The sequence below is a fragment of the Chlorocebus sabaeus genome, chromosome 13 (assembly GCF_047675955.1).
Source record: "Chlorocebus sabaeus isolate Y175 chromosome 13, mChlSab1.0.hap1, whole genome shotgun sequence".
Classification (NCBI taxonomy): domain Eukaryota; kingdom Metazoa; phylum Chordata; class Mammalia; order Primates; family Cercopithecidae; genus Chlorocebus; species Chlorocebus sabaeus.
This window is the reverse complement of record NC_132916.1, coordinates 31494396-31521977: the sequence shown is the minus strand read 5'-3', so window position 1 is coordinate 31521977 and position 27582 is coordinate 31494396. Positions and strand designations below refer to the sequence as shown.

Here is a 27582-nt window from a genome sequence, read left to right as displayed (position 1 = left end):
GTATACACCAACTGAATCTGGTCCCTTATATCAGGAACTCAGTAGATTTCTCAGAAACCCCACCTGGTGGACTAGTGCTTAAATTTAATTGGCCAGACTGTGTCACATGATCACATCTAGCTGAAGGGGATCATGAGGAGGTAAGTTTTTTAAGTGAGGACCATTGCCACTCCAAATGTAGTCAAGAGTATGTACTTTTCTGAATTTTTTTAACCTCTCAAAAAGAATAAAGGGAGGGAAAGAAGATAGAAAGCAGGCTCCGTTGTCTTTTATCTCCCTTGTCTTTGTGGCAAAACACAATTAACTCTTCTATTTTAACATCAACTTAAATGCAAAACATTTGAAGAGAGTTCAAGTTATTATAAGTAACAATTTGGGTTTTTTGTTTGTTTGTTTTTTGAGACAGGGTCTCTGTTGCCCAGGCTGCAGTGCAGTGGCGCAAACACAGGAAAGAATGGATAGGCAAATATTAACAGCAATGTCTGCCACCCTGATTTCTGAAGCTTAGGATGCTAAAAAAATTTAAGAAGCTTTGGAGGAAAATGGACAGATCAAAAGCAGATGAAGTTTTTTAACATATAATGGAAAGAAAGTGATTTGATGAAAAATCTTATAAAAACATTGATTAATCTTTCAGTATGGTAATTACTTTCTTACCCTGATTACTTAACATAAGTTGTATTTATTTGTGACTATTTTCTAATCAAGTGTTAGCATGAGGGCCCGGCATGGTGGCTCAGGCCTGTAATCCCAGCACTTTGGGAGGCCGAGGTGGGCGGATCACTTGAGGTCGTTAGTTCAAGACCAGCCTGGCCAACATGGTGAAACCCTGTCTCTACTAAAAATACAAAAAACTTAGCTGGACATCATGGCACATGCCTGTAATCCCAGCTACTCAGGAGGCTGATGCATGAGAATCACTTGAACCTGGGAGGCAGAGGTTGCAGTGAGCCGAGATCACATTACTGCACTCCAGTCTGGGCGACAGAGTGAGACTCCATCTCAAAACAAAAAACAAACAAACAAAAAAGAGCATGAGAAATATTCAAGAGTACTGAAATATATGTACATAAATTGGCATGAAGACTTTTATTTAAGATAATTTTTTTTAAATCCAGTGCATTGAAAGTTTAATAGATTGCTTTGGATAGCTAAAATAGGAATAAGATCACCAGGAGAAACTTTTCTCAAATTTTTTCGTACTGTCACTGCTTCTCTGACATATACTAAATTGGACTCTTGCAAAATATGATCCAGAGTTACTTATCTGGTGATAAAATCTTAGAATCTGAGAGCACAGGACTAGATAGTGAAATTACAGGATAGATTTAAAGACTAGTCATTTCACTCCTATTTCCTATAGAAAAGTAGGTATTTTAAAAATCTTTTTAACTATTAACTGCCAGTTTAGGTAACTTTTTAAAAAATCCCTGAATCTTATAATTTGGGGACTGGAAGGGATGTGTTTCTCCAGTCCCCGTCCTTTCAGGGACAAGAAGACCAAGGGTCTGAGTTTAAGGGATTTGCCCATGAATTGTCTTATGTAATAAGCAGAAGTAGAACTGTTATCCAGATTCCTGATTAGGCTAAAACTATTGATTTCATTCTGATGAATTCAAACAACTTGACCTTCCCCAGTTACTGTAAACAAAAAGAATTAAGCCTGTTCTTAATATAATTTTTTCCTAGCAACATTCCCTTCCCTGTTGCTTCAAAAGTAGGAATGAAAATTGGACAAATTTGTGGCATATATTGTGACTTCGGCTTATTCCCCCTCCCCAACCAGCTACTATTCCTTAGGTAAATAAACATTTTATTCTATTTTTATTTTCAGTTTGAGACAGAGTCTCACTCTGTTGCCCAGGCTGGAGTGCAGTGGTGCAGATCTCGGCTCACTGCAACCTCTGCCTCCCCGGTTCAAACGATTCTCCTGCCTCAGCCTCCTGAGTAGCTGGGATTACAGGCATGTGCCACCATATCCAGCTAATTTTTGTATTTTTAGTAGAGACGGGGTTTCACCATGTTGGCCAGGCTGCTCTCAAACTCCTGAGGCTCCTGCCTCAGCCCCCCAAAGAGCTGGGATTACAGGCGTGAGCCACTGTGCCCAGCTAAACATTTTAAATTGTCATTTGTTAGTAGGACAAGGTGGCTCTGAGTTCCAGCTTTGCCTTTTATAAACTCAGTGTTCTTGATCAAGTGTTTAACCTCTGCAGACCTCTATAATTAGAATCACAAGTAGATCATATAAATGAAAGGTTTTTTTAAATGGCAGACACTGTAAAAATGATGGGCTTTCACTTTTATTATTGCATACCATTGTTTGTGTTGTTTCTGGCCATGTGGCATTTAAAAGTTGCTATTTATTTAATGAATGCTGTTTTATGACTATAGATGTCAAAATCACTCATTTTCATCCTTTGAGTAATCCAAAACACCACTTTTTGCTTACCTAGTTATTACTTTCTTTCATAAGCTGAACTGCATGAAAAACTTGTCCAAATGCTTAACCCTTTTTACTTTTATGCTTTCCCATAATCTCATTATGTGATTTTTGTGAAATGTGACAATATGGACTTTTTTCAGTGAATGGTTTTAGAAACTAGAAATTATTTGCAGGGTAGTAATAAAATACAATTTTATTCCTTTCTTTTAGTCACTTTTTAAAAGGTAATTTTAAATGTTCTATTTTTAAAAAATGTCTTCTGTTAACTTTTCAACTGTCTTTTAAGCCTCCATTCTTAGTGATTTTCTTTGGGATATAATGAGATTTTAATCTAAACTATGAATTTACTCTTAGATGCTATTTGACTCACTGATTAATTTCCTTTCTCTACTCCCCAAATTTGTAATCAAGTACAGTATGTCTACTGGGTCATCTTTACATAGTCTCTTAATTTTTTTTAACAAAGGAAATCAATTAGACATGAGATTTTCCTTAGCATTTGATAATGCCAAGTTGTTTAGTTCTTTTAATTGTATCTTTATGTGATTATTATAACTGTTAAGCCAGTCTGGTTTTTTTTGAGAGAAGACTCTCATATATTATTTGATGATTTTATATTTATTTATTTATTTGTTTATTTATTTTATTTATTTATTTTGAGATTGAGTCTTGCTCTGTCATCCAGGCTAGAGTACAGTGGCATAATCTCAGCATGCTGCAACCTCCACCTTCTAGGTTCAAGAGATTCTCCTGCCTCAGCCTCCCAAGTAGCTCCCAAAAATTAGTCAGGTGCCTGCCACCATGCCTGGCTAATTTTTCTATTTTTAGTAGAGACAAGGTTTCATCATGTTTGCCAGGCTGGTTTCGAACTCCTTACCTCAGGTGATGCACCCAGCTTGGCCTCCCGAAGTGCAGGGATTACAGGCATGAGCCTGATTACCTGGCCTGATTATTTTATGTTTATTTCTGTCCATGTCTAAGGCAGTTGTCCTAGGTCAAGGCCTTTTGTTGCATCTTCCTTGGACCTTTGTAATAGCTCCCCCACCCCATATCCCTACTTTCCCTAGATACTTATTTAAGGTTTTTCTATGTATCACTTTTGCAATCTTCTTCCTAAGTTATTAAAAAATATGTATCATCCTTTCATCTCAAAACATTGCCTGTGTAATAAAATATAGACCATTTCACCTGCTATAACCAAGCTCCAAAATTCCTATCTCTCACTTATCCACACAGTCCCTTTACTGTAGCCAAACTGATCTCTTCAACCTTTGGTCACATTTTCTGCTCTGGCCTTCTCTATGTCATGATTCATGGTCTTTCTCATTCTGGAGTTCTCAAGCCCTACTCTTGTTTTGCCCTTTTTCTCCAGCTATGGAAATCTTACTTGCCTTTCCAGGCCCCTCTCAAATTTAGCTTCTTCAAGGAAACTTTTTTAAAGCTTTTATGACACAGATGAGGTCTACAGAAAAAAAGGAAAGATAGAATCTTTCAATGGGCACATGTGGGAGGCAGCCTAATCTAGTAGAAATAGATTGGGGTTTGGAGTCTCTGTTAGTTGTCTATTGTGTAACAAACTACTCCAAACTTTGGTGGCTTAAAACAATAACCAACTTATTTCTTATAATTCTGTTGTTTGGCTGGACTGTTCCTTTGCTGGTTTCTCCTGTATTTATTTATGTGGCTGTGTTTACCCGATAAATGTGCAGGGGGCTGGGCTTGACAACATGGGCCTTTCTCCATGTTGTCTTTCATTCTCAAAGAGGCTAGATTATATTTCTTAACTTGTAGTCTCAGGTTAGCATTCCAAGAGGGTAAACCCCAATGCAAAAACACTTATCAAGCCTGTTTGTCCCTCTTTTGCTGATGTCCTGTTGACCAAACAAGTCACATGGTCAAATTCAGCATCAATCAAGGAGATTATACATTGCTTGGATATCAGAGGATGTGACTGATAAGTGTAACTTGGTGTAACACTCTGCCACAGTTTGCCCTCAGGCCCAATGTTTCACATTCCTTCCATATGCAAAACATACCACCTCCCAAGACCCCAGTCTCATCCATTGTATGACATCAAGCTCAGAGTCCCTGATCTCATGATTTCTGTTAGGTCTCCATATGGATGTGGTTCCATGGGTGCAGCCCCTCTTCAATCAGGGACCTAGGAAATAAAGAAACAAATTACCCTCCCCCCACCCACACACCACCATCTATCCAACATACAATAGTGAATCAGAAAGAAGATAACCACAGTTGTCAGTTTCATTTAAAAGAGAGAGAAATGGGAGGTACGTAGCAGTCACTAATCTATAGCAATTCTGAAATCCAGCTGGGGACATATCTGGGCCACCTACTCTATCTTGGAGCAAGGAATGTTTCTTGATTAGGGCTCAGTTCTGTTCCCTGGAAATGGTTCTCGAATTCACTCTTCTCCATTGTTCTTGGTTCTGCCTTCTGAGCTTCCTTTTCTTTTCTTTCCTTTTCTTTTTTTTTTTTTTTTTTTTTTTTTTTTTTTGAAATAGAGTCTCACTCTGTGCCTAGGCTAGAGTGCAATAGTGCAGTCAGTTCACTCTAACTTTGAACTCCTGAGCTCAGGTGATTGTCCCACCTCAGCCTCCCAAGTAACTGGGACTACAGGTGTGCACTCCCTCACCCAGCTAATTTTTATTTTTAAATTTTTTGTAGAGATGGGGTCTCACTATGTTGCCTGGACTGATGTTGAACTCCTGGCTTCAAGCAGTCCTACCCCCTGGACCTCCCAAAGTGCTGGGATTACAGGCATGAGCCACTGCACCTGGCCTATTTTCCCTTTCTAGTAAGATATAGTTTATACTTGTAGCTGAGTAGCTTTCCAGCTTCCACTAAGAGTTTGCCATTCCTTCAGCCTTTGCCTCCCAGTCTCATTTTTCTGACTCAAAGCAAACACGCCACTTCTAGATATATCATTTCTGTATCAGATATCTGTTGCTACATAGCAAATTTAGTGACTTGAAACACACTACCATTTTGTGGATTGACCTGAGGGTTCTTCTGCTTGGGGTCATGCAACTCCTGTGACTGTGAAAAGCTTATCAGTTGCATAGGCACTTATCAGGCTTCCATGTGTACTGTTTGTTGATGTCCTATTGGCCAAAGCAAGTCACATTGCCAGGTGTGGAAGGGGATCATGCAGGACCTTGGAAACCAAAAGACGTGACTCACATGGGGCCATTTGTAGCAGATACCAACAGATTTTCAGATCTACATTACTGTGTACTCTTGGGAAAGTCATTTTACTTGTGTGCACAATTTTTTCACCTATTAAAAGAGGTTAATAATACCTATCATGAAGTTGTGATAATGTTTAAATTTTTAGTAATTACCTATTGATTTTTTTTCTGAATATAAAAGTAATACTTTTGTCATGGTACAAAATATACAAACTACAGAAAAATATAAAAAGGAACAAACATCTGCTGAAATTGCCATGTAATACAGTTCTATACTATAAGCTCCTCAGGGGCCTTCTCTATATTATTTGCTACTGTAGGTTTTTGTCTTCATTCTTATTCTGAAAGTTAAAAAGTCCTTAAAGGATGAAACCATATTGTATTTGTCTCTGTAAACCCCATAGCTTTGCATTTACGATTGAGATAATGTGGTTAGGAGCAGTGGCTCACACCTGTTATCCTCGCACTTTGGAGTCCGAGGCAGGTGGATCACCTGAGCTCAGGAGTTCAAGACCAGCCTGGGCAACATGGCAAAACCCTGTCTCTACCAAAAATACAAAAGTTAGCCAGGCTTGGTGTCACACACCAAGTAGTCCCAGCTACTCAGGAGGCTGAAGTGGGAAGATTATTTGAGCCTGGGAGGTGGAAGTTACAGTGAGCTGAGATTGCACCACTGCACTCAAACCTGGGTGACAGAGTGAGACCCCATCAAAAAAAAAAAAAAAGAGAGTGAGAGAGAATGTACATAATGCCCTTAGACTAGTATCTGGCACGGATTATATTCTCACTTAAATTGGAATTCCATTAGACACTACTAAGGAGTCTCAGAAATCTTGAAGTTATGAGCATGAGGAAAGTATACCGAGAGCACAGTATCTAAATGGAGCTGTGAAGGGTGGCCCTCCACTGGCCAACTTCTATCTGGGATATCCTAGTGACTTGTAGGGAAGAGTGAGGAGTATTACAGAGAAGGAAGGTGTCAAGATCTTCTTACAGATCCCAAACTGCTCAGTAGAGAGGCCTCTATTTAAAGCTTCATTAGAAAGATATAATACCCCCCCCAAAAAAAAGTGGGTGGCAACCTATGGAATATTTTATTGTTGAAAACTGAAATCAGACATTAGTGATAAAACGGTATTCTTGATACTCTAACAAATCTTACCTTTATGTTTTAGTCAAAGAAGTTTGGCAGAGATCACAGAGCTTATTCATACTGCTCTCCTTGTACATCGTGGGATAGTAAATTTAAATGAGTTGCAATCATCTGATGGTCCACTGAAAGACATGCAATTTGGAAATAAAATTGCTATCCTGAGTGGAGACTTTCTTCTAGCAAATGCCTGCAATGGACTTGCTCTGCTACAGAACACCAAGGTAAAAATGGGCAGGGTTTGGTTGTACCTGAATGGCTTCAGGCAGCAATTAGTTGGCTGCTGGAGCCGCAGGTCTGTGTGTCCTCCTGCCCCAACTCCCCTCATGTGCATGCTCAGTAAACAGTAAAACTATAGTGAACATGATGATGGCAGTGTTAGTACCAGGCAAAGCGTAAATGCTAGGAACGAGTTTTGAAAGTAATTTTTTTTTCTGATTATGGATGAAATTATTAATTATAGAATAGGGTTAAATCTTCAAAGAAAATATAAGTAAATATTACCTATAATCCCACTATCCAGAGATAATCACTGCTGGTTTATATCTTCATGTATTTCCTTGTAGTCTTTTTTTGTTGTTCATTAATGCCTTTATATATGTCATTTTTTTGTAATATATATGAGAACTTGCTATGTATAAGGTTTTTTTAATCCTGCCTATTTTTTCTTACTTAATATTATGATGTGAGCATGTTCTTATGGTTATAACTTTTTTTATAATATCCAGTCATTTAGATATAATACCTCTTATTTAACAAATTCCTCGTTGTTGGACATTGAGGTTGCTTCTTATTTTTACTATCATAAGTAGATCTTCAGTAAAGATCTTTGCATATCAATTTTCCTTATTCCAGATTATTTCTTTAAGATAAAGACCTAGAAGTGGTTCAAAGGGTTAAACATTTTTAGTGTTTTTTTTTTTTTCCTTTTGTTATAGAGACATGGTCTCACTCTATCACCCAGGCTAAAGGCCGGGTGCAGTGGCTCACTCCCGTAATCCCAGCACTTTGGGAGGCCAGGGAGGGTGGATCACCTGAGGTCGGGAGTTCGAGACCAGCCTGCCAACATGGTGAAACCCCGTCTCTACTAAAAATAAAAAATGAGCTGGGCGTGGTGGCGCTTGCCTGTAATCCCAGCTACTTGGGAGGCTGAAGCAGGAGAATCCCTTGAACCCAGGAGGTAGAGGTTGCAGTGAGCCGAGATTGAGCCACTCCACCCTGGGAGGTTGCAGTGAGCTGAGATCGCGCCACCGCACTCCAGCCTGGGCGACAGAGTGAGACTCTGTCTCAAAAAAAAATAAAAATAAAAATAAAAAAATAAAGTGCAGTAGCATAATCATAGCTTACTTCAGCCTCAAACTCCTGGGCTCAAGCCATCTCTTACCTTAGCCTCCTGAGTAGCTACAGGCACCACCATGCCTGGCTAATTTTTAAAAACTTTTTGTGGAGACAGAGTCTCACTGTGTTTTCCAGGCTTGTCTTGAACTCCTGGCCTCAAACGATCCTCCCACCTCAACCTCCCAAAGTGCTGCAATTACAGTATGAAATTAATCCCAGCCACTACAAGGATTAAGGCCACCACACCTGGCCACATTTTTAGTATTCTTGATACATATTGCCAACCTGCTTTATGGAAGGGTTATAGAGGTATTTCTTGTTATATCAGTTAGGATTAGGTTTGATTATAAGGTAACAGTGCCTTAAGATAGGAATTTATTTTTTTTTCTCATGTAAAATCACCTAGGAGTAGGCAGTCAAAAGTTGGTGTAGTGATTCTGCAAAGTCAGGGATCCAGGCTCCTTCTATCTTACGGTTCTGCCATCCTTATCTTACCACATCATGGCCTGAGGCAGTTGCCATTATGGCCTCCCTCCAGTCAATAGGAGGAGGAAGAACATAAAAGGGCAGGTCTCCTTCCCTTGAAGGTTGGATCAGTGTACATCCTAGTTTGCTAAAGCAGAGTCCCAGTGTAAGCCAGCTATCCTGGGATCTCATCTGATTTAGCATTTGTCCTGGATTTTTCATTTTTTAACAGAGAATTATTACTAATAATTATATTAGAATAAGTTGGGATGAGTTTGGTAGATCCCCACTTAGTACTTTCAGCCTCTGTTTTTGTTTTTGTGTAGTGTAATATAATAGTATTGTGAGACCCTTACACAGTGGAGAGAGTTCTCATTATCAGTTGTCCTTTTTTCCTTTTTTTTCTTTTTTGAAACAGGGTCTTACTCTGTCACCTAGGCTGGAGTGCAGTGGTGCAATCACTGTAGCCTCACCCTCCCTGATTAAAGCGATCCTCCTACCTCAGTGTCCCAAGTAGCTGGGACCACAGGTGCATACAACCACACCCGGCTAATTTTTTGTATTTTTTTTTCAGAGACGGCCTTTTGCCTTTCACCATGTTGCCCAGGCTGGTCTTGAACTCCTGGGCTCAAGAAATCCTCCTGTGTTGGCCTCCCAAAGTGCTGGGATTACAGGCATGAGCCACTGTGCCCAGCTTCATTTTAAGTTGTTAGGAAATCTGAAAGATAACAGAAATAACATCTCTTTTCCCAACCCTTTCAGGCACAACTAACACTTCCCAGTCAAGGACAGAATGCAGGGCAATTGCTAATACAGTAAAGTACACTCAGACACAAATGTCTAGGGGCAGCTAACTGTTTCCTGTATCAGGTGGTGGGAAAAGTTTTGATGCTGCTGCCCCAGCTGGCTGTGTAGTGTGTCACCCAATTGTACTGTAGCCCATGCGTGACCTGCAAGAGTCACAAAGCCACCAGGTACCAGTTGATAAGTTCAGTGGGAAACAGTAAATTATAGGTTTGGGTGTCTGTAAAATATATATGGGAAATCAAGGCTGATCAGCTCTGCTAGGGAGCAAGTATAGCGTAGACTGAGCACACTTGCTTGTACAGTGTAAATCTATAACTATTTTATTGCTTGGCAACACTTAGTTTTTGCAGTAAATCTTTTTGGCAGCAGTAAACTGAAAAAACTAAAAGTATGTGTTTCATTTTTTAATTGATTTTTTTATTGATTTTTTTTCTTAAGAAAGTTAATAAGGAATGTATATTAATAACTTGAAAAAATGTTTGTTGACATTTACTAACCACTGTGGAGGCCGTAGTGGTATCACTGACCACATGAAAACAAGAAGAGTAAAGTCTGTCAAAGAAGTATCAGGATTTACTTTATGCAGCTGCAGAAGGTATATATCCATACCACTCTGCAACACAACTTATATTTAGAGAAATGACTATTCTAAGTGATTTCACTAATTATCGACTACAAGTATTTATGTGTATATAGGAAAAGGGAAGCAATAGTTCTTTTGTTTCATTGTCAGAAGAACTATGAAAGCAGTTAACTAATTCCAGTTTTAGTTCAGTGTCATCAGGTATTTCAAATAAGTATATCATTTAAGTTAGTTCTACAAATGGTTTCATTTTTTTCTTTCCATTCATTCATGGGATTAAGGTAAAGCTTTTGGAAGTATATTCTGTTAAACATAAAGCCTTTATGAGTGAGATTGGAAATTCAGTTTAAAAGTTCAATATAGAAAGACTGGGCACGGTGGCTCAAGCCTGTAATCCCTGCACTTTGGGAGGCCAACGCAGGCGGATCACAAGATCACAAGCTCTAGACCATCCTGGCTAACACGGTGAAACCCCGTCTCTATTGAAAATACAAAAACTTAGCTGGGCGTGGTGGTGGGCACCTGTAGTCTCAGCTACTTGGGAGGCTGAAGCAGGAGAATGGCGTGAACCCGGGAGGCAGAGCTTGCAGTGAGCCGAGATTGTGCCACTGCACTCCAGCCTCGGCAACAGAGTGAGACTCCGTCTCAAAAACTAAATAAATAAAAGTTCAATGTAGAAAATAAAATTATTAGTTTATAGTAACAATAGAAGTGCAAATTTTGGTGAAGCACAATGTTGTGGTAAAAACAATGTTTTTTTACTACATTAAGCCACCTGTGGAGTAGTTGGCATTGGTTGTGGCACACAATTGATTATTACATCTAAACGAGCACCAAAAGTCTTCTATTTTAGTAGAAGCTATTGTTACATCAAAATTTATAAATATCTGAATAGTCACAGTCACTGCACTGTAAGATTTGGGAGTTGTAGCTGATGTCAGATAAAAAATACGCTTCAGGCCGGGCACGGTGGCTCATGCCTGTAATCCCCGCACTTTGGGAGGCTGAAGTGGGTGGATCACCTGAGATCAGGAGTTCGAGACCAGTCTGACCAAGGTGGTGAAATCCCGTCTCTACTAAAAATGCAAAAAACATTAGCCGAGCATGGTGGCACATGCGTGTAATCCCAGCTACTTGGGAGGATGAGGCATGAGAATCACTTGAACCTGGGTGGTGGAGGTAGCAGTGAGCCGAGATGGCGCCATTGCACTCTAGCCTGGGCAACAAGAGTGAAACTCTGTCTCAAAAAAAAAAAAAAAAAAAAACACTTCAACAGAGCAGTATGTGCCTTTTCTCTTTGTCTGTCGTTGATCAGATTTTAGAAATCTTTATAAATCAGTCTGGGCCCCCAACAGTGGTATTGAACTTTATTCTAAATGGGTCATCAAAAATTTGGTGGCATTCGGGTGCGGTGGCTCACGCCTGTATTTCCAGCACTTTGGGAGGCCAAGGCAGGCGGATCCCTTGAGGTCGGGAGTTTGAGACCAGCCTGGCCAACACAGTGAAACCCTGTTTCTACTGAAAATACAAAAATTAGCCAGGTGTGGTGGTGCATGCCTGTAATTCCAGCTACTCAGGAGTCTGAGGCACGAGAATCACTTGAACCCATAAGTTGGAGGTTTCAGTGAGCCGAGATCACACCACTGTACCTCCAGCCTGGGTGACGGGGTGAAACTCTGTCTCAAAAAAAAAATTAAAATAATAATAATAATATTTGGCAGCATTTTGTTCAACATCAGTTGAGACTCTTAAATCAAGTATTCAATAAACACAACACTACATGAGACTTTTAGGGAATTACAATTAATGAAAACAAAACAAAGCTTCCATTAGAATTTTTCCCTACAAAAGCAAAGAAGGAATGATATAGACAGTAGGAACTCAAACGATATACAAGATTAAAATTTTCAGTTCTGTAGTTGCGATTTGAAATGTCTCACCTTGCAGGAAGAATCTTGGTGGTGCTCCTACTTTGAATAAATTGCACACACACACACACACACACACACACACACACACACACACACACAGTGAGATTGAGAAGGCCTAGATTTTGCAGCATCTAAATTTGGCAAAACATTGAAAAGAATTATAGAGACAACTTATTTGACAAGTTTTGTCTTATAAAAATATTTGTTAGGCCGGGAACAGTGGCTCACGCCTATAATCCCAGCACTTTGGGAGGTCGAAGTGGGCAGATCACCTGAGGTCGGGAGTTCGAGACGAGCCTGACCAACATGGCGAAACCCTGAAATTAGCAGGGCATGGTAGCACATGCCTGTAATCCCAGCTGCTCAGGAGGCTGAGGCAGGAGAATCGCTTGAACCGAGGAGACGGAGGTTGCAGTGAGCTGAGATTGCACCATTGCACTTCAGCCTGGGCAACAAGAGCGAAATGCCATCTGAAAAAAAAAAAAAAAAAAAAAAAAAAAAGATCTGTTAAAGTAAGATACTCTGATGGAAGCAAAAAGAAAGTGCCTCTAAAAATATTTGGACTGAAATATTTATACTGTTCAATATTTTTAAAATTAGAATTCTGTCCTCCATTTAGCAAATTTACTCTGAACTTATCAGGTAACTTAGAATGTGTAGAAAGAGAATTTTCACCATAAGTGAAAGTATCAATAATTCCAAACTAACTATAAACTGCAACTGTGAAAAATATTGCAGGCAGGTTTATTTTTAAATACCGTATTTTAATGAACACATTCTTCAGAAAAATGCCACTGACACAATATTAGAGACAGATATGGCTAAGAAATGGATTAAACCATGTAAATAAACATCAATAATAATTCTTCTCGTTATTTTTAAATATTCAGATAATCAGTATAAAGAAATTATTGTTTTATTGTATGCACATGTATGTTATCTTTATTGCTTTTGAAATTTTATTTTTGAAAATAGTTTTTGAATAGAACAAGTTGAGTCCACCAATCTAATAAAATCAGCTGTTTGTTAATAAATACATATTTCAAAAAGTATAAAATTTTAGTTGTTTCAGCGCTTCTTTTTACTCTTGTGTCCCAGTTTGCATGATAAATTATATAATATTCACACTTTAAAGATCTTTCTCATAAGTTATATGAGATTTTTCTGCTTACATCCTGTTGACCAGAATTTAATTATATAGCCATACCTAGCTGTAAGGGAAGCTAGAAAATGTAGTTTTTATTGTAGACCATCATGGATCCAGCCAAAAATCTGGAAGATACAGATAACAGATACTAGAAGACAAGTAACATTCTGCCCTACCTTCTCATCATGTGTTTGCATTTTTGGCTAGCACATATGAGGTAGACCTGCTGAATTTAAGGGAGAAAGTAGTATGGTACCTTTAATATCTAATTTATATTCATATTTTTTAAAAAGCTAAAGTAAAAAATGAATTGATCCTATTAAGCAGACTATTAGAGAATCTTGGTCAGGCATGGTGACTGACACCTATCATCCCAGTACTTTGGGAGATGGAAGTGGGAGGATAGCTGGAGCCCAGGAGTTGGAGACCAGCCTGGGCAACATAGCAAGACCCTGTCTCTACCAGGAAAAAAAAAAAAGGCAGGCATGCTGGTGCATGCCGTTAGTCCTAGCTACTTAGCAGACTGAGGTGGCACGATTGCTTGAGCCTAGGAGGTGGAGGCTGCATTGAGCTATGAATGCACCACTCTTTCTCTAGCCTGGGCAATAGAGCCCGTCTCAAAAAAAAAAAAAAGAGAGAGAGAGGGAGAATCTGATGTCTCTCTCCAATTCTATTTTTTTCGTCTCAAATTTCTCTCTCCTTTATGCATATAGTATACTTCCATGGGTCCCACTAAATTCTCTCCTTCACTGAAATTCACATGTTAATGGAAGGTGAGTGGTTCTTTGCCCCTGGGACTCACAGACTGTATCATCCATCTTTCCTTTTCACCATATTTGCAGTGGTCTGTGATAAAACTTAGCCCTTGTTTGGAGAAGAAAGAGGCCTCATAAAGTGCAGGTCAGACATAGTGTCTGGACACCTTGAGCTGCACATGACCAGCTCTAGCTTCACAGGCTGGCCGTTCATGGGTTAGACCTACAAAGCTGAGGGGAGGAGATATTCTGAACCTATTGCTTGATAGTACCTAGGTCCACATTTTGGTAATTTGCCTCGGTATAGTCCCCATCTTAGAAAACCAAGACTCATTGCCTTTAGACAAATTTCTATTTGTTTTCTGCAATCATTCGTTTTAACTTTGAACTATTTTGATGAAATCTTACATAAGGTTAAAATGGTGGTAACATAATCATGTTAAATGATACAAACAAATAATCACTTGTTTAAACTGCTTCCCTTTATGGGACTGGTATTTAACATGTTCCTTTTTCTTAGCTAGCTTGTGTCAGTCACACATGCTTTTTTTCAATATGGTTCAAGTACAGTGAAAATGGAAGCTTTACTCTCATCAAAATCAAATCAGATTCACAGCCTGTGAAATCCACTCTTGGTGTTTTGCATTCAGAAGCATCACTATAAATGTTCCAGAGTCTAAGACCTCCACCATCTGCTCCATTAGGCACTGGATTTCAGTAGCACTACTTGATTTACAAAAAGAAAAAGAAAAACTTAGCATAGCCAAGCAGCTATTCAGCCTGAAGCTTCTTGAAATAAGAATGATCTGGCATTTCCTTCCCCTTCAGTGAGCCCCATGCCTTCATGGTCTCTGCACAGGTTTACACCTTTAAATTTGCATTTTATCAACCTTTCTCTGGTGAGGAATTTTTTCCTTTTTAGGCTATGGTATGTTTTTTTCTGAATTTGATAGTTGTATGTTGAATTGAAGGCTTTATTCTGTGCAGCCCTCCTGTTAATCTCAAATGTGAATCTTTTGCACCTTGTTCTTCAAAGGGTCATTGAAGGCTCTACCAGGTCAATTTCAAAAAAAAAAAAAAAAAAAAAAAAAGCCTTAGGGGTTCACTTTTTGTGAAAGACCTTAAGAACCATGCCCAGGCTCTGTAATTGATCTTCAAATCAAGGCTTTTAGTATCTCTCCTTTAATCATAATAGATGATTTTCAAATCAGGTGAACAGTATTTTAAACTGAGGAAACTGTGAATTACTGAAGTTCTTGAAAGTCAGGAATTCCCTTTGATAAAGCAAATCTCCCATATTCAGAGCCAGTTTCTTTCATTTAAATACTTGGCAATATTTTCATCAGAATAATTTAAGGAAAGGGAAGTTATATCTCAAAAGAGGACTTATTTTATCAAATGAGCTCCCAGAAGCTTAAGTTGATTAAGTGTTATAGTAACTATGGGTTTTTTGGAAGGAGGAGGTGGCAATAAATATTTCTTTGGAGTAGTATTGTATTAAAACTTTTTTTTTTTTTTTTTGAGACAGAGTTTTGCTCTTGTCACCCAGGCTGGAGTGCAGTGGCGTGATCTTGGCTCACTGCAACCTCTGCCTCTTGGGTTCAAGTGATTCTCCTGCCTCAGCCTCCCAAGTAGCTGGGATTACAGGCACCCACCACCATACCCGGCTAATTTTTTGTATTTTTAGTAGATGGGGTTTTGCCATGTTGGGCAGGCTGGTCTTGAACTCCTAACCTCGGGTGATCCACCCACCTCAGCCTCCCAAGGTGCTAGGATTACAGGCGTGAGCCTCCACGTCCGGCCAAGTTTTCTTATCTCTACATATGGTTAATGTCTTGGTAAAGTTAGATTCTATTTAATGATGTTTTAGTTTTCTTTTATAAGAAAGAAAATTTGTCAACAATAGCGACATAAATAGATACCACAGCAAGAGGAAACAGGCAAAACTTAATACAGAATTTCTGTTTATAATATGTCACTGTTTTTTCACAGTGACAGCCTGCTTTTTCTTTGAGGATGTATATTTAACTTGGTAATTAAAGTTGGCATATTTGTAGCAACTTTAATTTTTTATGACTTATTCATTCTACCAATTTGTCATTGTCTTGTGCTACTTGATTCTTGTCTGAATTTCTATATGATGTGTTTATCTCTGTATTTCTCATGGGGCAGCCATTAGATGAAGGGTTCTGCAGTCAAATGAAATTCAGAGCTGTTTTATAATTGCCAAGGGTAAAATTAGCAGAGTCAATTATTTTCCCTTTGGCTTTTCCCTGAAGATATTAGGGGTCTTCAAAGTAACTGCCGTAGGTAATACTTAGATTTTAAAATATCTCCAAGTATAGAAATTGGCTTATTAATCCTCTGGTAATTGCCTTCTTACCATTATAGCTGTAGTCACAGAAATGCAGATTAACAAGATTTTTAATTCAAGAGTGAATTTAAAAATTAATGCTTGGGTTTTCATTCATTTTCAATTATGGAACATAAGGGCAACTTTTTATTTTAGTACTTCACTGTATAAAGACCTGGACTAAAAGACCTCAGAATGCTTTTTTTTAAATCATACATTTCCTGATTCCATTGGGATAAGTTGCTCTATATTGTGTCCATGTAGAACATCACTGGATGCTGTAGTGATGTGGTCATGCCAGAATCTAAAATTCTAGTGTTTGAGCAGCAAGCTATCAGTGAGACATGCTGACTAATTGGAAGGGAAATCATGAAATGGAGAAGTACTATAATTTCGAAATCTAGCTGGCCATTAACAGGCTTCCTCTGGTCTTTGTATTTATTTAGACTGGGTTTGTATTTAGGATTAAGCCACAGTGCAAATAAGACTGTGGATTACTACCTGTCATCTTGTTTTTGAAAATAGTCTTTTACTTTACATATATAATGATAAGCCTAGTATTTAAAGAATGGAATTGATCACGTTATTTTTTTTCTTTGCAGTCATTTTAATTTAATGGACCTATTGCTATATATCAGATTGGAGACTGTGAGTCAGCCTGTATCTTGTCTAAACACCCAAGAGCATTGTCATGATGTCATTTCTGGAGGTTGTTCTATTAAGCATTAGTGATTTATACTTCTGGATAACCAGTGGCACAGATGTACTCTTTACATAGCTGATGCATTTCCTTATGTTAACTTTGTTTTCCTAAAGGCATAAATATGTTATTTACAATGAAGTGTTTTGTTTGTACAAATATGCTCAATTTATGCATATAAATCTCCTTTTACACCATCTATATAGTTTAATAAAGACACTATTGTCTATTTGTGTTTGTCTTATCTGTTGTGTTAATTTTACTTCCAAATTCATGTTAAGTTGAAACCTAAAAACATGTATTAAGTTTTTCCCTGTCTTATGCATTTAAAATAGGCATTATTATGATAGTGTTCATGGTTTTGCTTACACTATTTTACTTGTGGAAATTATTTAATATCTTTTAGGCTCTTTAGTTTGACTTTCAAGTGTATGTATTTTTTATACATGTAACCCACTCAAGTGTAGATTTGCATGACTAGGGTAAAGTGATGCAGAAGGTGGCAAGTGGGGTGTCATACAGTATAACAGCAAAAGAGACTGTATCCATATCAATTAAATAGAAAAGTCAAAATGGCATCATAAAATTATTTAAGAATCCCAAAATTAGCTTCTATACTTTTTTTTTCTTATTTGCTATTATAGTCACATGTTAAACAGAGACAGTATCTATTTTCTGATCATGCTTCCTTGGTCTTTAAAGTGAAAGTAATAAATGATTAGTGTGTGCAAATTATGCTAGAAATAAGATGAATTTTAAATAATATTAAAACCTGGAACTTTGCCCATTTTGAAGCCACAAGACAATGGAACGTAGTAGCTTTTTGGCATAGGAAGGTTGAATGCCATCAGGTGAAACTGACATTTCTCTGGGTATCAAAGCAGAAACCTGACGACAAGGAAAAGGAGCAAGAGCAGCTTACATGTTTCTTCAATATGCCTGGCATTCAAAGACACCTTTTTTTTTTTTTTTTTTTTTCAATCTTGCTCTGTCACCCAGGCTGGAGTGCAGTGGTTCAGTCTCAGCTCACTGCAACTTCTGCCCCCTGGGCTCAAGCGATTCTTCTGTCTCAGCTTCCTGAGTAGCTGGAATTACAGGTGCCTGCCACCACGCCCGGCTAATTTTTGTATTTTTAGTAGAGATGGGGTTTCACCATGTTGGCCAGGCTGGTCTTTAACTCCACACCTCAGGTGATTCACCCACCTCGGCCTCCCAAAATGCTGAGATTACAGGCATAAACCACCGTACCCGGCCAAGGACACCCTTTTTAAAAAGAAAAAAAAATCTGTGTTCTATAATACCAGCAAATAAACAAAATAGGAAAACAAACTGAACAAGAAATATTTGTTAAATCATTTTTAAATGTTGACATATAAAGTGAAATTAGGTTTAATAAGAGGATGAGGGTAGACACTGATTTTTTAATGCATATTTAATTTCTAATATTCCTTTTTAAATTTTTAAAATTATTTTTATTTATTTATTTTTTGTAATAGAGACAAGGTCTCACTATCTTGCCCAGGCTGGACTATCTTGCCCAGGCTGGTGCTGAACTCCTGGGCTCAAATGATCCTCCCATCTTGGCCTCCCCAAGTGTTTGAATTACAGGTGTTAAGCCACTGTGCCCAGCCAAGTTTCCTTTTTTTTTTTTTGAGACAGAGTCTCATTCTGTCACCCAGGCTGGAGTTGCAGTGGCACAATCCTGGCTCACTACAACCTCTGCCTCCCGGGTTCAAGCGATTCTCCTACCTCAGCCTCTCGAGTAGCTGGGACTATGGGCATGTGCCACCATGCCCAGTTAATTTTTGTATTTTTAACAGAGGTTGGGTTTCACTGTGTTAGCCAGGATGGTCTTGATCTCCTGACCTCGTGATCCACCTGCCTTGCTCCCCAAATGCTGGGATTACAGGTGTGAGCCATCTCGCCTGGCTCACAGTTTTCCTTTTTCTTAGCATGAGAGAAATCATGCTTTCCTCTGATGTTTCTCGACTTGAAGATCCTTGGTTTATATCTTCTTGAAAGGAGAAATTATAAGTCAAGAAGGTGAGTGGCAATTTTTTCTGAAATAATAAGTAAAAGGAGAAAGAATAGAAAACTGGAGGATGAAAGTTGAAGAGGATGTATATACACTTTAGAGATTACCTGAGGTGAAATTAACCGTGTTGTGAACAGTGTGTTAGGCTGTTCTTGCATTGCAATAAAGAAATACCTGAGACGGGCTGGGCACGGTGGCTCACACCTGTAATTCTAGCACTTCGGGAGACCCAGGCAGGTTGATCACCTGAGGTCAGGAGTTCAAGACCAGCCTGGCCAACATGCCAAAACCCCATCTCTACTAAAAATACAAAAAATTAGCTGGGCATGGTGGCGGGCACCTATAATCCCAGCTACTTGAGAGGCTGAGGCAGGAGAATTGCTTGAACCCAGAAAGCAGAGATTGCAGTGAACTGAGATTGCGCCACTGCACTGCAGCCTGGGTGAAAGAGTGAAACTCCATCAGAAAGAAAGAAAGAAAGAGAGAAAGAAGAAGAACAAGGAGGAGGAGGAAGACAAGGAGGGAGGGAGGGAGGGAGGGAGGGAAATACCTGAGACTGGGTAATTTTGTAAAGAAAACAGGTTTAATTGGCTTATGGTTCTTCAGACTTTACAGGAAGCATGGTGCTGGCACCTGCTCTGCTTCTAGGAAGGCCTTAGGAAGTTTACAATCATGGCAGAAGGCAGAGTGGGAGCAGGGACGTCACATGGTGAAAGCAGGAGCAATGGGAAGGAGGTGCCACACACTTTTAAACTACCAGATCTCCCAAGACCTCACTCACTATTGTGAAGACAGCACCAAGCCATAAGGGATCTGCCCCCATGATCCAAACACCTCCCACCAGGCCCTACCTGCTGCATTGGGGATTACAGTTCAACATGAGATTTGGGTAAGGACAGAAAGAGACACAGTGTACAAGCCTGCTGGAGTGAAGAAAGGATAGACAGAGAAGAGATACTCAGTCAGGCAGCTGCAGATGCAAAGGCAGGAATCAGCTGTCCATCCACCCAGTACTTAGCAAACTCCTAACTCAGAAAGTTCCTCAGGTGAGATCATTAGAAAGGGAAAAGAAGAGTACTGAATAACTCAACCTTGAAAATAGATTTTTTTTTCTCGCTCTGGCTTTGAAGAACTAGCAATTTATGTCCATGAAAATGGAGGGGGAAGGCTGATTTAATTAATTTTACTTCTGGAAGGTAGGAAATAGGATTTACAAAAATCAAGGTTGCTAAATGTATTATATATAATATTGCCATCGTCAATATATTTCTGTCTCTCATGGCCAACCATGGTGTGAGGTTCAACTGAATTTGAATACCATAAGCAAAAGAAAATTTAAGCTTATCCAAAAGAGTCTATGTGACTACTTTTCTCATGGATAGCCACATATAGCTCAGTCATGTTAATGTAATTTTGGTTTTAGCATTTCCATCATTTTCTTAAATTCTTAAAGTTGTAAATACGCAACAAAAAATTTACTTAGTCTAAGCCAAAGTTGGTTTATAGGGTCTTAGCCCAGGAGCAAATTTTATTTATTTAGCAATAGTGATTGGGAAGAGCCCTTTTCTGGCAGCTAATGACCTACTGGAAGACTTATGTGCCCAAGGCAAAGCTGAAGGCCATTAGCCCAACAGGTCATTAACTGACAAATGCCTGACCCTGAGGTCATTTCCGATATTGTACACTGTGAAAACTTTAAAGTGGGTTCGTTGGAAAGTATGGCTGTGCCAAGCAAGTTGCTTTTTAAGCATTCTGGAAAATTCATTAAATTGTTTGTGGTCATCCCTGTGGCTTAATTGTCATTGTTCTGGGGCCATTTTCAGGGTGCAAAGTCAGGCAGAAACTGGGAAACACCAAAACTACATTGCAAGTCAAGTCTTTGGTTTTTAAAGGATAGTTTCCCTGTTTAGAATATCAGAGTAACTGTTCACTAATAACAGTTTTAGCTACACTCTTGTGGATCACTTATATTTTCATAATATGTTGAGCTACATAGCACTTATGTATTTTACATTCCTAGAGATGACTTGTAAAGCTACAAAGAGAAGTGGAAAGAACCATAAAGTAGAAGTCTGTGGATGGAATTCCTAGCCTTGACCTTTTTTCTCTTTATTTTTATTTATTTATTTATTTATTTATTTATTTATTTATTTATTGAGACGGAGTCTTGCTCTGTTGCCCAGGCTGGAGTGCAATGGCACGGTATCGGCTCACTGCAACTTCCGCCTCCCGGGTTCAAGAGATTCTTCTGCCTCACCCTCCCAGGTAGCTGGGATTAAAGGCATGTGCCACGATGCCTGGGTAGTTTTTTAAATTTTTTTTGTATTTTTAGTAGAAGTGGGGTTTCACCATGTTGGCCAGGCTGGTCTTAAACTCCTGACTTCAGGTGATCCGCCCACCTCGGCCTCCCAAAATGCTGGGATTTCTGGCATGAGCCACCACGCCTGGCTTCGTTTTTTCTTTTGTTTCTTTTTAATCCCCCGATAAGCCATTTAACATTGAACTCATTTTACCTCTCAGAATTCCAAATTCAGATCATTCATTAATCCATCTATTATTTCAGACTGATATCTTAATACCCCATTTTTATCAATGAAATTAGAAACTTTATAGTGTAGAAAATTTAATCTTCATTAAAATTACCATCAAATATTTTAGAAATAACAATTTATATTTTTGAGGGCTTACTATATGGTAGGCACCATTTTAAGTGCTTTATCTATGTTAACCCATTTAATGTCTCCTGAGGTACAGGGAAAGGATAAGTAATTTCCCTCAAGGTAACACTGCTAGTAAGTGGTAGAGCTGCTATCTGAATCCAGGCAATCTGACTGCAAAATCCTCATGCTTTACTAAAGTAGAAACCTAACAGACCAACAAAGAACCATGATATATTTTTGCCAACAATTTTGCAGTTACCAATCCTGGAATTTATGGTATCTTAAATAGTTATTAGTTTCTAAATATTGGAATACGTATTTCAATATAAACATTGATAGGGGAGGGGCTTCATGAAACTTTTATTTATTTATTTATTTATTTTGAGACGGAGTCTTATTGTTGCCCAGGCTGGAGTGCAGTGGCACTATCTCAGCTCACTGCAACCTTTGCCTCCCAGGTTCAAGTGATTCTCCTGCCTCAGCCTCCCAAGTAGCTGGGATTATAGGCACCCACTACCACATCCAGCTAATTTTTGTATTTCTAGTAGAGACGGAGTTTTGCCATGTTGGCTATGGCTGGTCTTGAACTTCTGACCTCAGGTGATCTGCCTGCCTCAGCCTGCCAAAGTGCTGGGATTACAGGCGTGAGCCACTGTGCCCAGTGAAACATTGTAAATTAGCAACTTATAAGCAAAAGCAACCTTTCTTTTTTTTTTTTTAATTTTCTAAAAAAATAAAGGCAGCATCATGTCCATCTCTTAGATCCTTGCTGGTTCCAATATTCTACGGTTCCAAATGTTGTAGATGTTGTAGGAAAGAGTCTAAACTTGCATCTTATAACCAGATCCTGAAAATGGCATGACATATGAAGAAAAACAAAATGATTATAATCAAGGAAAACTGTTAATAAAGTCAGGAAAGTAACAGAGAACTCAATATCTTATATAAACATCAGACAGCTAAAGATTTTTGTGCATATTACAGCAATCTAAAGCAGTACCCCAAATTAGTGAAAATTTTATATGGCTTAATTTGTTCAAGTACTTTAAAAGCTATAAGGTAATGTACAAATGTAAATTTCTGATAATATCGATTGAGCAAAGTGATAATTCATATTTATATTGAAACAGTTGTGATTTACACAAGTAGGTCACATATTAAAACAGTATTGTTAATTCAAAAAAAAAATTTTGTGTGCATTGCATGAAGCATGAGAAATACCGATTTAAAACCCAATTGGGATAGGCACGGTAGCTCACACTCCTAATCGCAACACTTTGGGAGGCCAAGGTGGGCAGATCACTTGAGGCCTGGCCAATATAGCAAAACTCCATATCTACTAAAAACACAAAAATTATCTGGGTGTGGTGACGCATACCTGTAATCCCAGCTACTTGGGAGGTCAAGACACAAGAATTGCTTGAACCTGGTGGGTGGAGGCTGTGGTGAGCCAAGATTGCGCCACTGCACTCCAGCCTGGGTGATAGAGATCCTGTCTCAGGGGAAAAAAATAAAAGAAGCCAATTGTATGTATATCTTTATAGATTGGAGTATTTCTAACCCAAGTATATCCATTATTATTATTTATTTTTATTATTATTTTGAAAAGACAGGGTCTCACTCTGTACCCCAGGCTGGGGTGCAGTAGTGCTACTGTCACTCACTGTAAACTCGAACTCACAGACTCAGGTAATCCTCCCAACTTAGCCTCCTGAGTAGTTGGGACTACAGCGCAGAACACCATGCCTGGTTAATTTTTTTAAGTTTTTGTAGAGACAGAATCTCTCTATAGTGTCCAGGCTGGTCTCAAACTCCTGACCTCAAGCTATCCTCCCACCTCAGCCCCCAAAGTGTTGGGATTATAGGCATAAACCATTGTGCCTGGCCCAGAGTATCCATTATTTGATCCAAGGGTACAATGCGGCCAATCCCAGGTTTATGTTATTTTATTGTATTTATTATATTTATTTTATTTTATTTTATTTTTATTTTATTTTATTTTATTTTGAGACAGTCTTGCTCTGTCACCCAGGCTGGAGTGTAGTGGCATGATCTTGGCTCACTGCAACATCCACTTCCAAGGTTCTAGAGATTCTCCTGCCTCAGCCTCCTGAGTAGCTGGGACTACAGTCGCCCACCGCCATACCCAGCTAATTTTTCTATTTTTGATAAGATGAGGTTTTGCCATGTTGGCCAGGCCGGTCTCCAACTCTTGTCCTCAAGTGATTCACCTGCCTGGGCCTCCCAAAGTGCTGATTACAGGTGTGAGCCACCATGTCCAGCCTCTTCTATTATTGTTAATTTATTTATTTATTTATTTATGTTTGGAACAGGATCTCCCTATGTTGCCCAGGCTGGTCTCGAACTCTTGGGCTCAGGAGGTTCTCCTGCCTCAGCCTCCCAAGTGCTGGAATTAGAGGCATGAGTCACTGTGCCCAGCCCCCAAATTTCTACCTGATTATTTGAAGGAAGGAAAAAAAAGATTACCTAATTTTTTAGAAAACAGTACTAGTAGTGTCAGTTATTTTTATAATTCCATTGATTTGTGGATTTTAAAGAGCTTCAGATTTATTTGGAAGAAATACAATTACAGCTTTAGTCAAAATGCATGGATTTTAATGCACATGAATCAGATTTTATTTCTGTGCCTGCCTTTGGAGTACAAACCTTGGGATGCCTCTGAATTACAAACTCCTGCCTTTTAGTGTGGCCCAATTTGAAGAGGAACTGCTTGAGCTGGAAAGTGAACTGTATTACCCAAAAGACATGGCAGCCTTGGAATTGGCAAGATGTATCTGTGACTCCTAGGAAATTACTGAAATTTTTGGTTCTTTGACCAAATGTTATCTAAGCCAATTTGTTTTCAGGAATCTAGTAGGATCCAAGGTAAGCATCAGGCAGTGCTCAGTGGCTCACACCTGTAATCCCAGCACTTGGGGAGGCTGAAGTGGGTGGATCACCTGAGGTCAGGAGTTCGAGACCAGCCTGGGCAACACAGTGAAAACCTGTCTCTACTAAAAATACAAAAATTAGCCAGGCATGGTCGCATGCACCTGTAGCCCTAGCTACTTGGGAGGCTGAAACAGAAGAATTGCTTGAACCCGGGAGGGCGAGGTTACAGTGAGCCGAGATGGCACCACTGCACTCCAGCCTGGGCGACAGAGTGAGACTTTGTCTCAGAAAACAAAAGCAAAACAAAAACGAAGCTAAGCATCAGCGTCATTAATATAAACCTACAAGATTGAAATGCACCCTAACACTCCATAGTACCCAAGAATGATTCTGTTTTATCCTGCCTCTCTGTTTACCTTCCGTTCATTTACATGTTTTTAGTAAAAAGTGATAAATAAATACCTCTAAAAATAATTTTAGAATAACAGTGTTTAAGCTGCATCAAAAATTTGGGAGACCTTGTGTGTAATTACAAGGACTAACAAGGTGTGAGCCATACATGACATATATCAGCATGATGTTGAATAATGTTTCAAACCACAGATCACATCCTTTTCATTGGGGAGTGGTAAAATCAATTTATTGAATCACTATCAATACTTCTTTTTCTCTTTTTGAGACAGAGTTTCACTCTCGTTGCCCAGGCTGGAGTGCAATGGCACAATCTCAGCGCACCGCAACCTCCGCCTCCTGGGTTCAAACGATTTCCAGGTTCAAGCCATAGGGCCTGGCGTGGTGGCTCATGCCTGTAATCCCAACACTTTGGGAGGCTGAGGCGGGTGGATCACCTGAGGTCGGGATTTTGAGACCAGCGTGGCCAACATGGCAAAACCGCATCTCTACTAAAAATGCAAAATTAGCTGGGCGTGGTAGCAGTGCCTGTAATCCCAGCTACTTGGGAGGCTGAGGCAGGAGAATTGTTTGAACCCAGGAGGCCGAGGTTGCGGTGAGCCGAGATCACACCACTGCACTTCAGCCTGGGCAGCAGAATGAGACTCCATATCAAAAAAAAGAAAAAAAAAAAAAAAGGTAGAATGCAATAGAAAATTACATAATGAAAGTTTTAATTTAGTTTTGGCTGGGCATGGTAGCTCATGGAGCTTACAGCTGTATTCCCAGCACTTTGGGAATACAAAAATCAGGAGTTCTAGACTAGCCTGGCCAAACCCCGTCTCTACTAAAAATACAAAAATCAAAAATTAGCTGGGCGTGGTAGTGGGCACCTGTAATCCCAGCTACTCGGGAGGCTGAGGCAGGAGAATCGCTTGAACCTGGGAGGTAGCAATTGGAGTGAGCCGAGATCACGCCACTGCACTCCAGCCTGGGTGACAGAGTGAGACTCCATCTCAAAAAAAAAAAAGAAAGAAAAAAAAGAAAATTTCTTCATAGAGATGGGGTCTCAGTGTTTTGCCCAGGCTAGTCTCACAACTCCTGGCCTCAAGTGATCCTCCCACCTTGGACTCACAAAGTGTTGAGATTACAGGCATGAGCTACTACACCTCGCTGAGAATTTTCATCTTACGCACTTTAAATTGTCTGCTACTTTTTCAGGAACCTAATTGTTGTTTAAACAAATAAGTGAGTCAGTGATCAATAAATGACTGTTTGGCATTGCTTAATAAGAAACAGTAGTCCAAAACCATGCACCTTTATTCAAAAGTAAAATCAGTTTTTTTATTACTCTTTTATTGTAGCTAAAAAAATTCTATATTTTTTTTACTGTATCTCACAATTGTGAATTAAAAATGTATATAGCTGCACATTAAATACTTCTAATCATAGGACTTATTGTTGATAAAACACAGAAACCTCTTATCTAGATAAGCAAACTGAGGGGCAAAGAAGCGACATGGTTGGCCCAAGGCCTTGCAACTTACGTATTAACCTTCTGAGTGATCAAAGACAAATAATTGGCCTTTATCTTTATGAAGTTATTTATCTAGACAGTGTATCCTTTAAAAAGACCAACTATAATTTAAAAACACTGCAAAGAAAGTAAATGTAAAAGTTATTTATTAGACTTGTTTAGACATGGTCCCTGAGTGGTATTTAAACAACAAACATGGCCAGACGCAGTGGCTCACTCCTGTAATCCCAGCACTTTGGGAGGCCGAGGCGGGTGGATCGTGAGATCAGGAGTTCGAGACCAGCCTGGCCAATATGGTGAAACCCTGTCTCTACTAAAAAATACAAAAATTAGCCAGGCGTGGTGGCACACGCCTGTAATCCCAGCTACTCGGGAGACTGAGGCAGGAGAATAGCTGAAACCCGGGAGGCAGAGGTTGCAGTGTGCCAAGATTGAGTCACTGCACTCCAGCCTGGGTGACAGAGTGAGACTCCATCTCAAAAAATAATAAAATAAACCACAAACATTTTTATATGTATGAATTGAATAAAGGAATTATGATGTAGATCTTTTTGGTAGTGCCTCATGTGTAGCGTTAGTAGCGTACCAGGCACATAGTAGGCTATCAGACTATTCATGAAATGCATCCACCAGCCAATGTCAAATTATATCTCAAACTTCGTATTTAAGCCATTTTCCAGAATTTGTGGCCTATTTCTTTCGAGTTGTATTAGTTGTGATTTTAAAAATAAAACTTTCATTCATTTTTTGTTGAGATGGGTATCTCACTATATTCCCCAGGCTGGTTTTGAACTCCTGGGCTCAAGTGATCCTCCCACCTCAGCCTCTCAAAGTGCTGAGATTACAGGAGTGAGCCACTGCATCCAGCCTCAGTTGCAATTTTATACTTCTGTTTAGTTCACTAAATTTTCCTGAAACCTTTTTGACAAATGTTACCAGTAGTTTATAAACCAATGTATCAGCTGTTCTAAATTAAAAATTAAGATTATCAATTTGCTTAGTTTTTGCTGCACCTGCCCTGTTGGTAGTGCCATTTCTCTCTCTTCGCTACCCGCTTAGCCAGAAAGAACTTCCAGCTCACTAGAACAGATTGCCATCCCTCCCACAAATAAGCAAAGCCTTACACATTTGGCAGTGCTGAAAAGGCTCCCTTCAAAACGCTGAGTTAGAAGCTTCCTCCAGAACTC

The 27582-nt window shown here is 39.2% G+C and overlaps 1 protein-coding gene across 3 annotated transcripts in view; it reads left to right on the top strand.

The window, feature by feature from the left end:
* The window catches only part of PDSS2 (decaprenyl diphosphate synthase subunit 2), a 298703-nt gene that overhangs the window by 171665 nt on the left and 99456 nt on the right, over positions 1-27582 (top strand). For all 3 annotated transcript variants that reach the window (XM_008007441.3, XM_008007440.3, XM_008007438.3), the window contains one exon: positions 6828-7026. In XM_008007441.3, coding sequence (XP_008005632.1) covers positions 6828-7026 — 199 coding nt within the window. The remainder of the gene's footprint in view (positions 1-6827; positions 7027-27582) is intronic.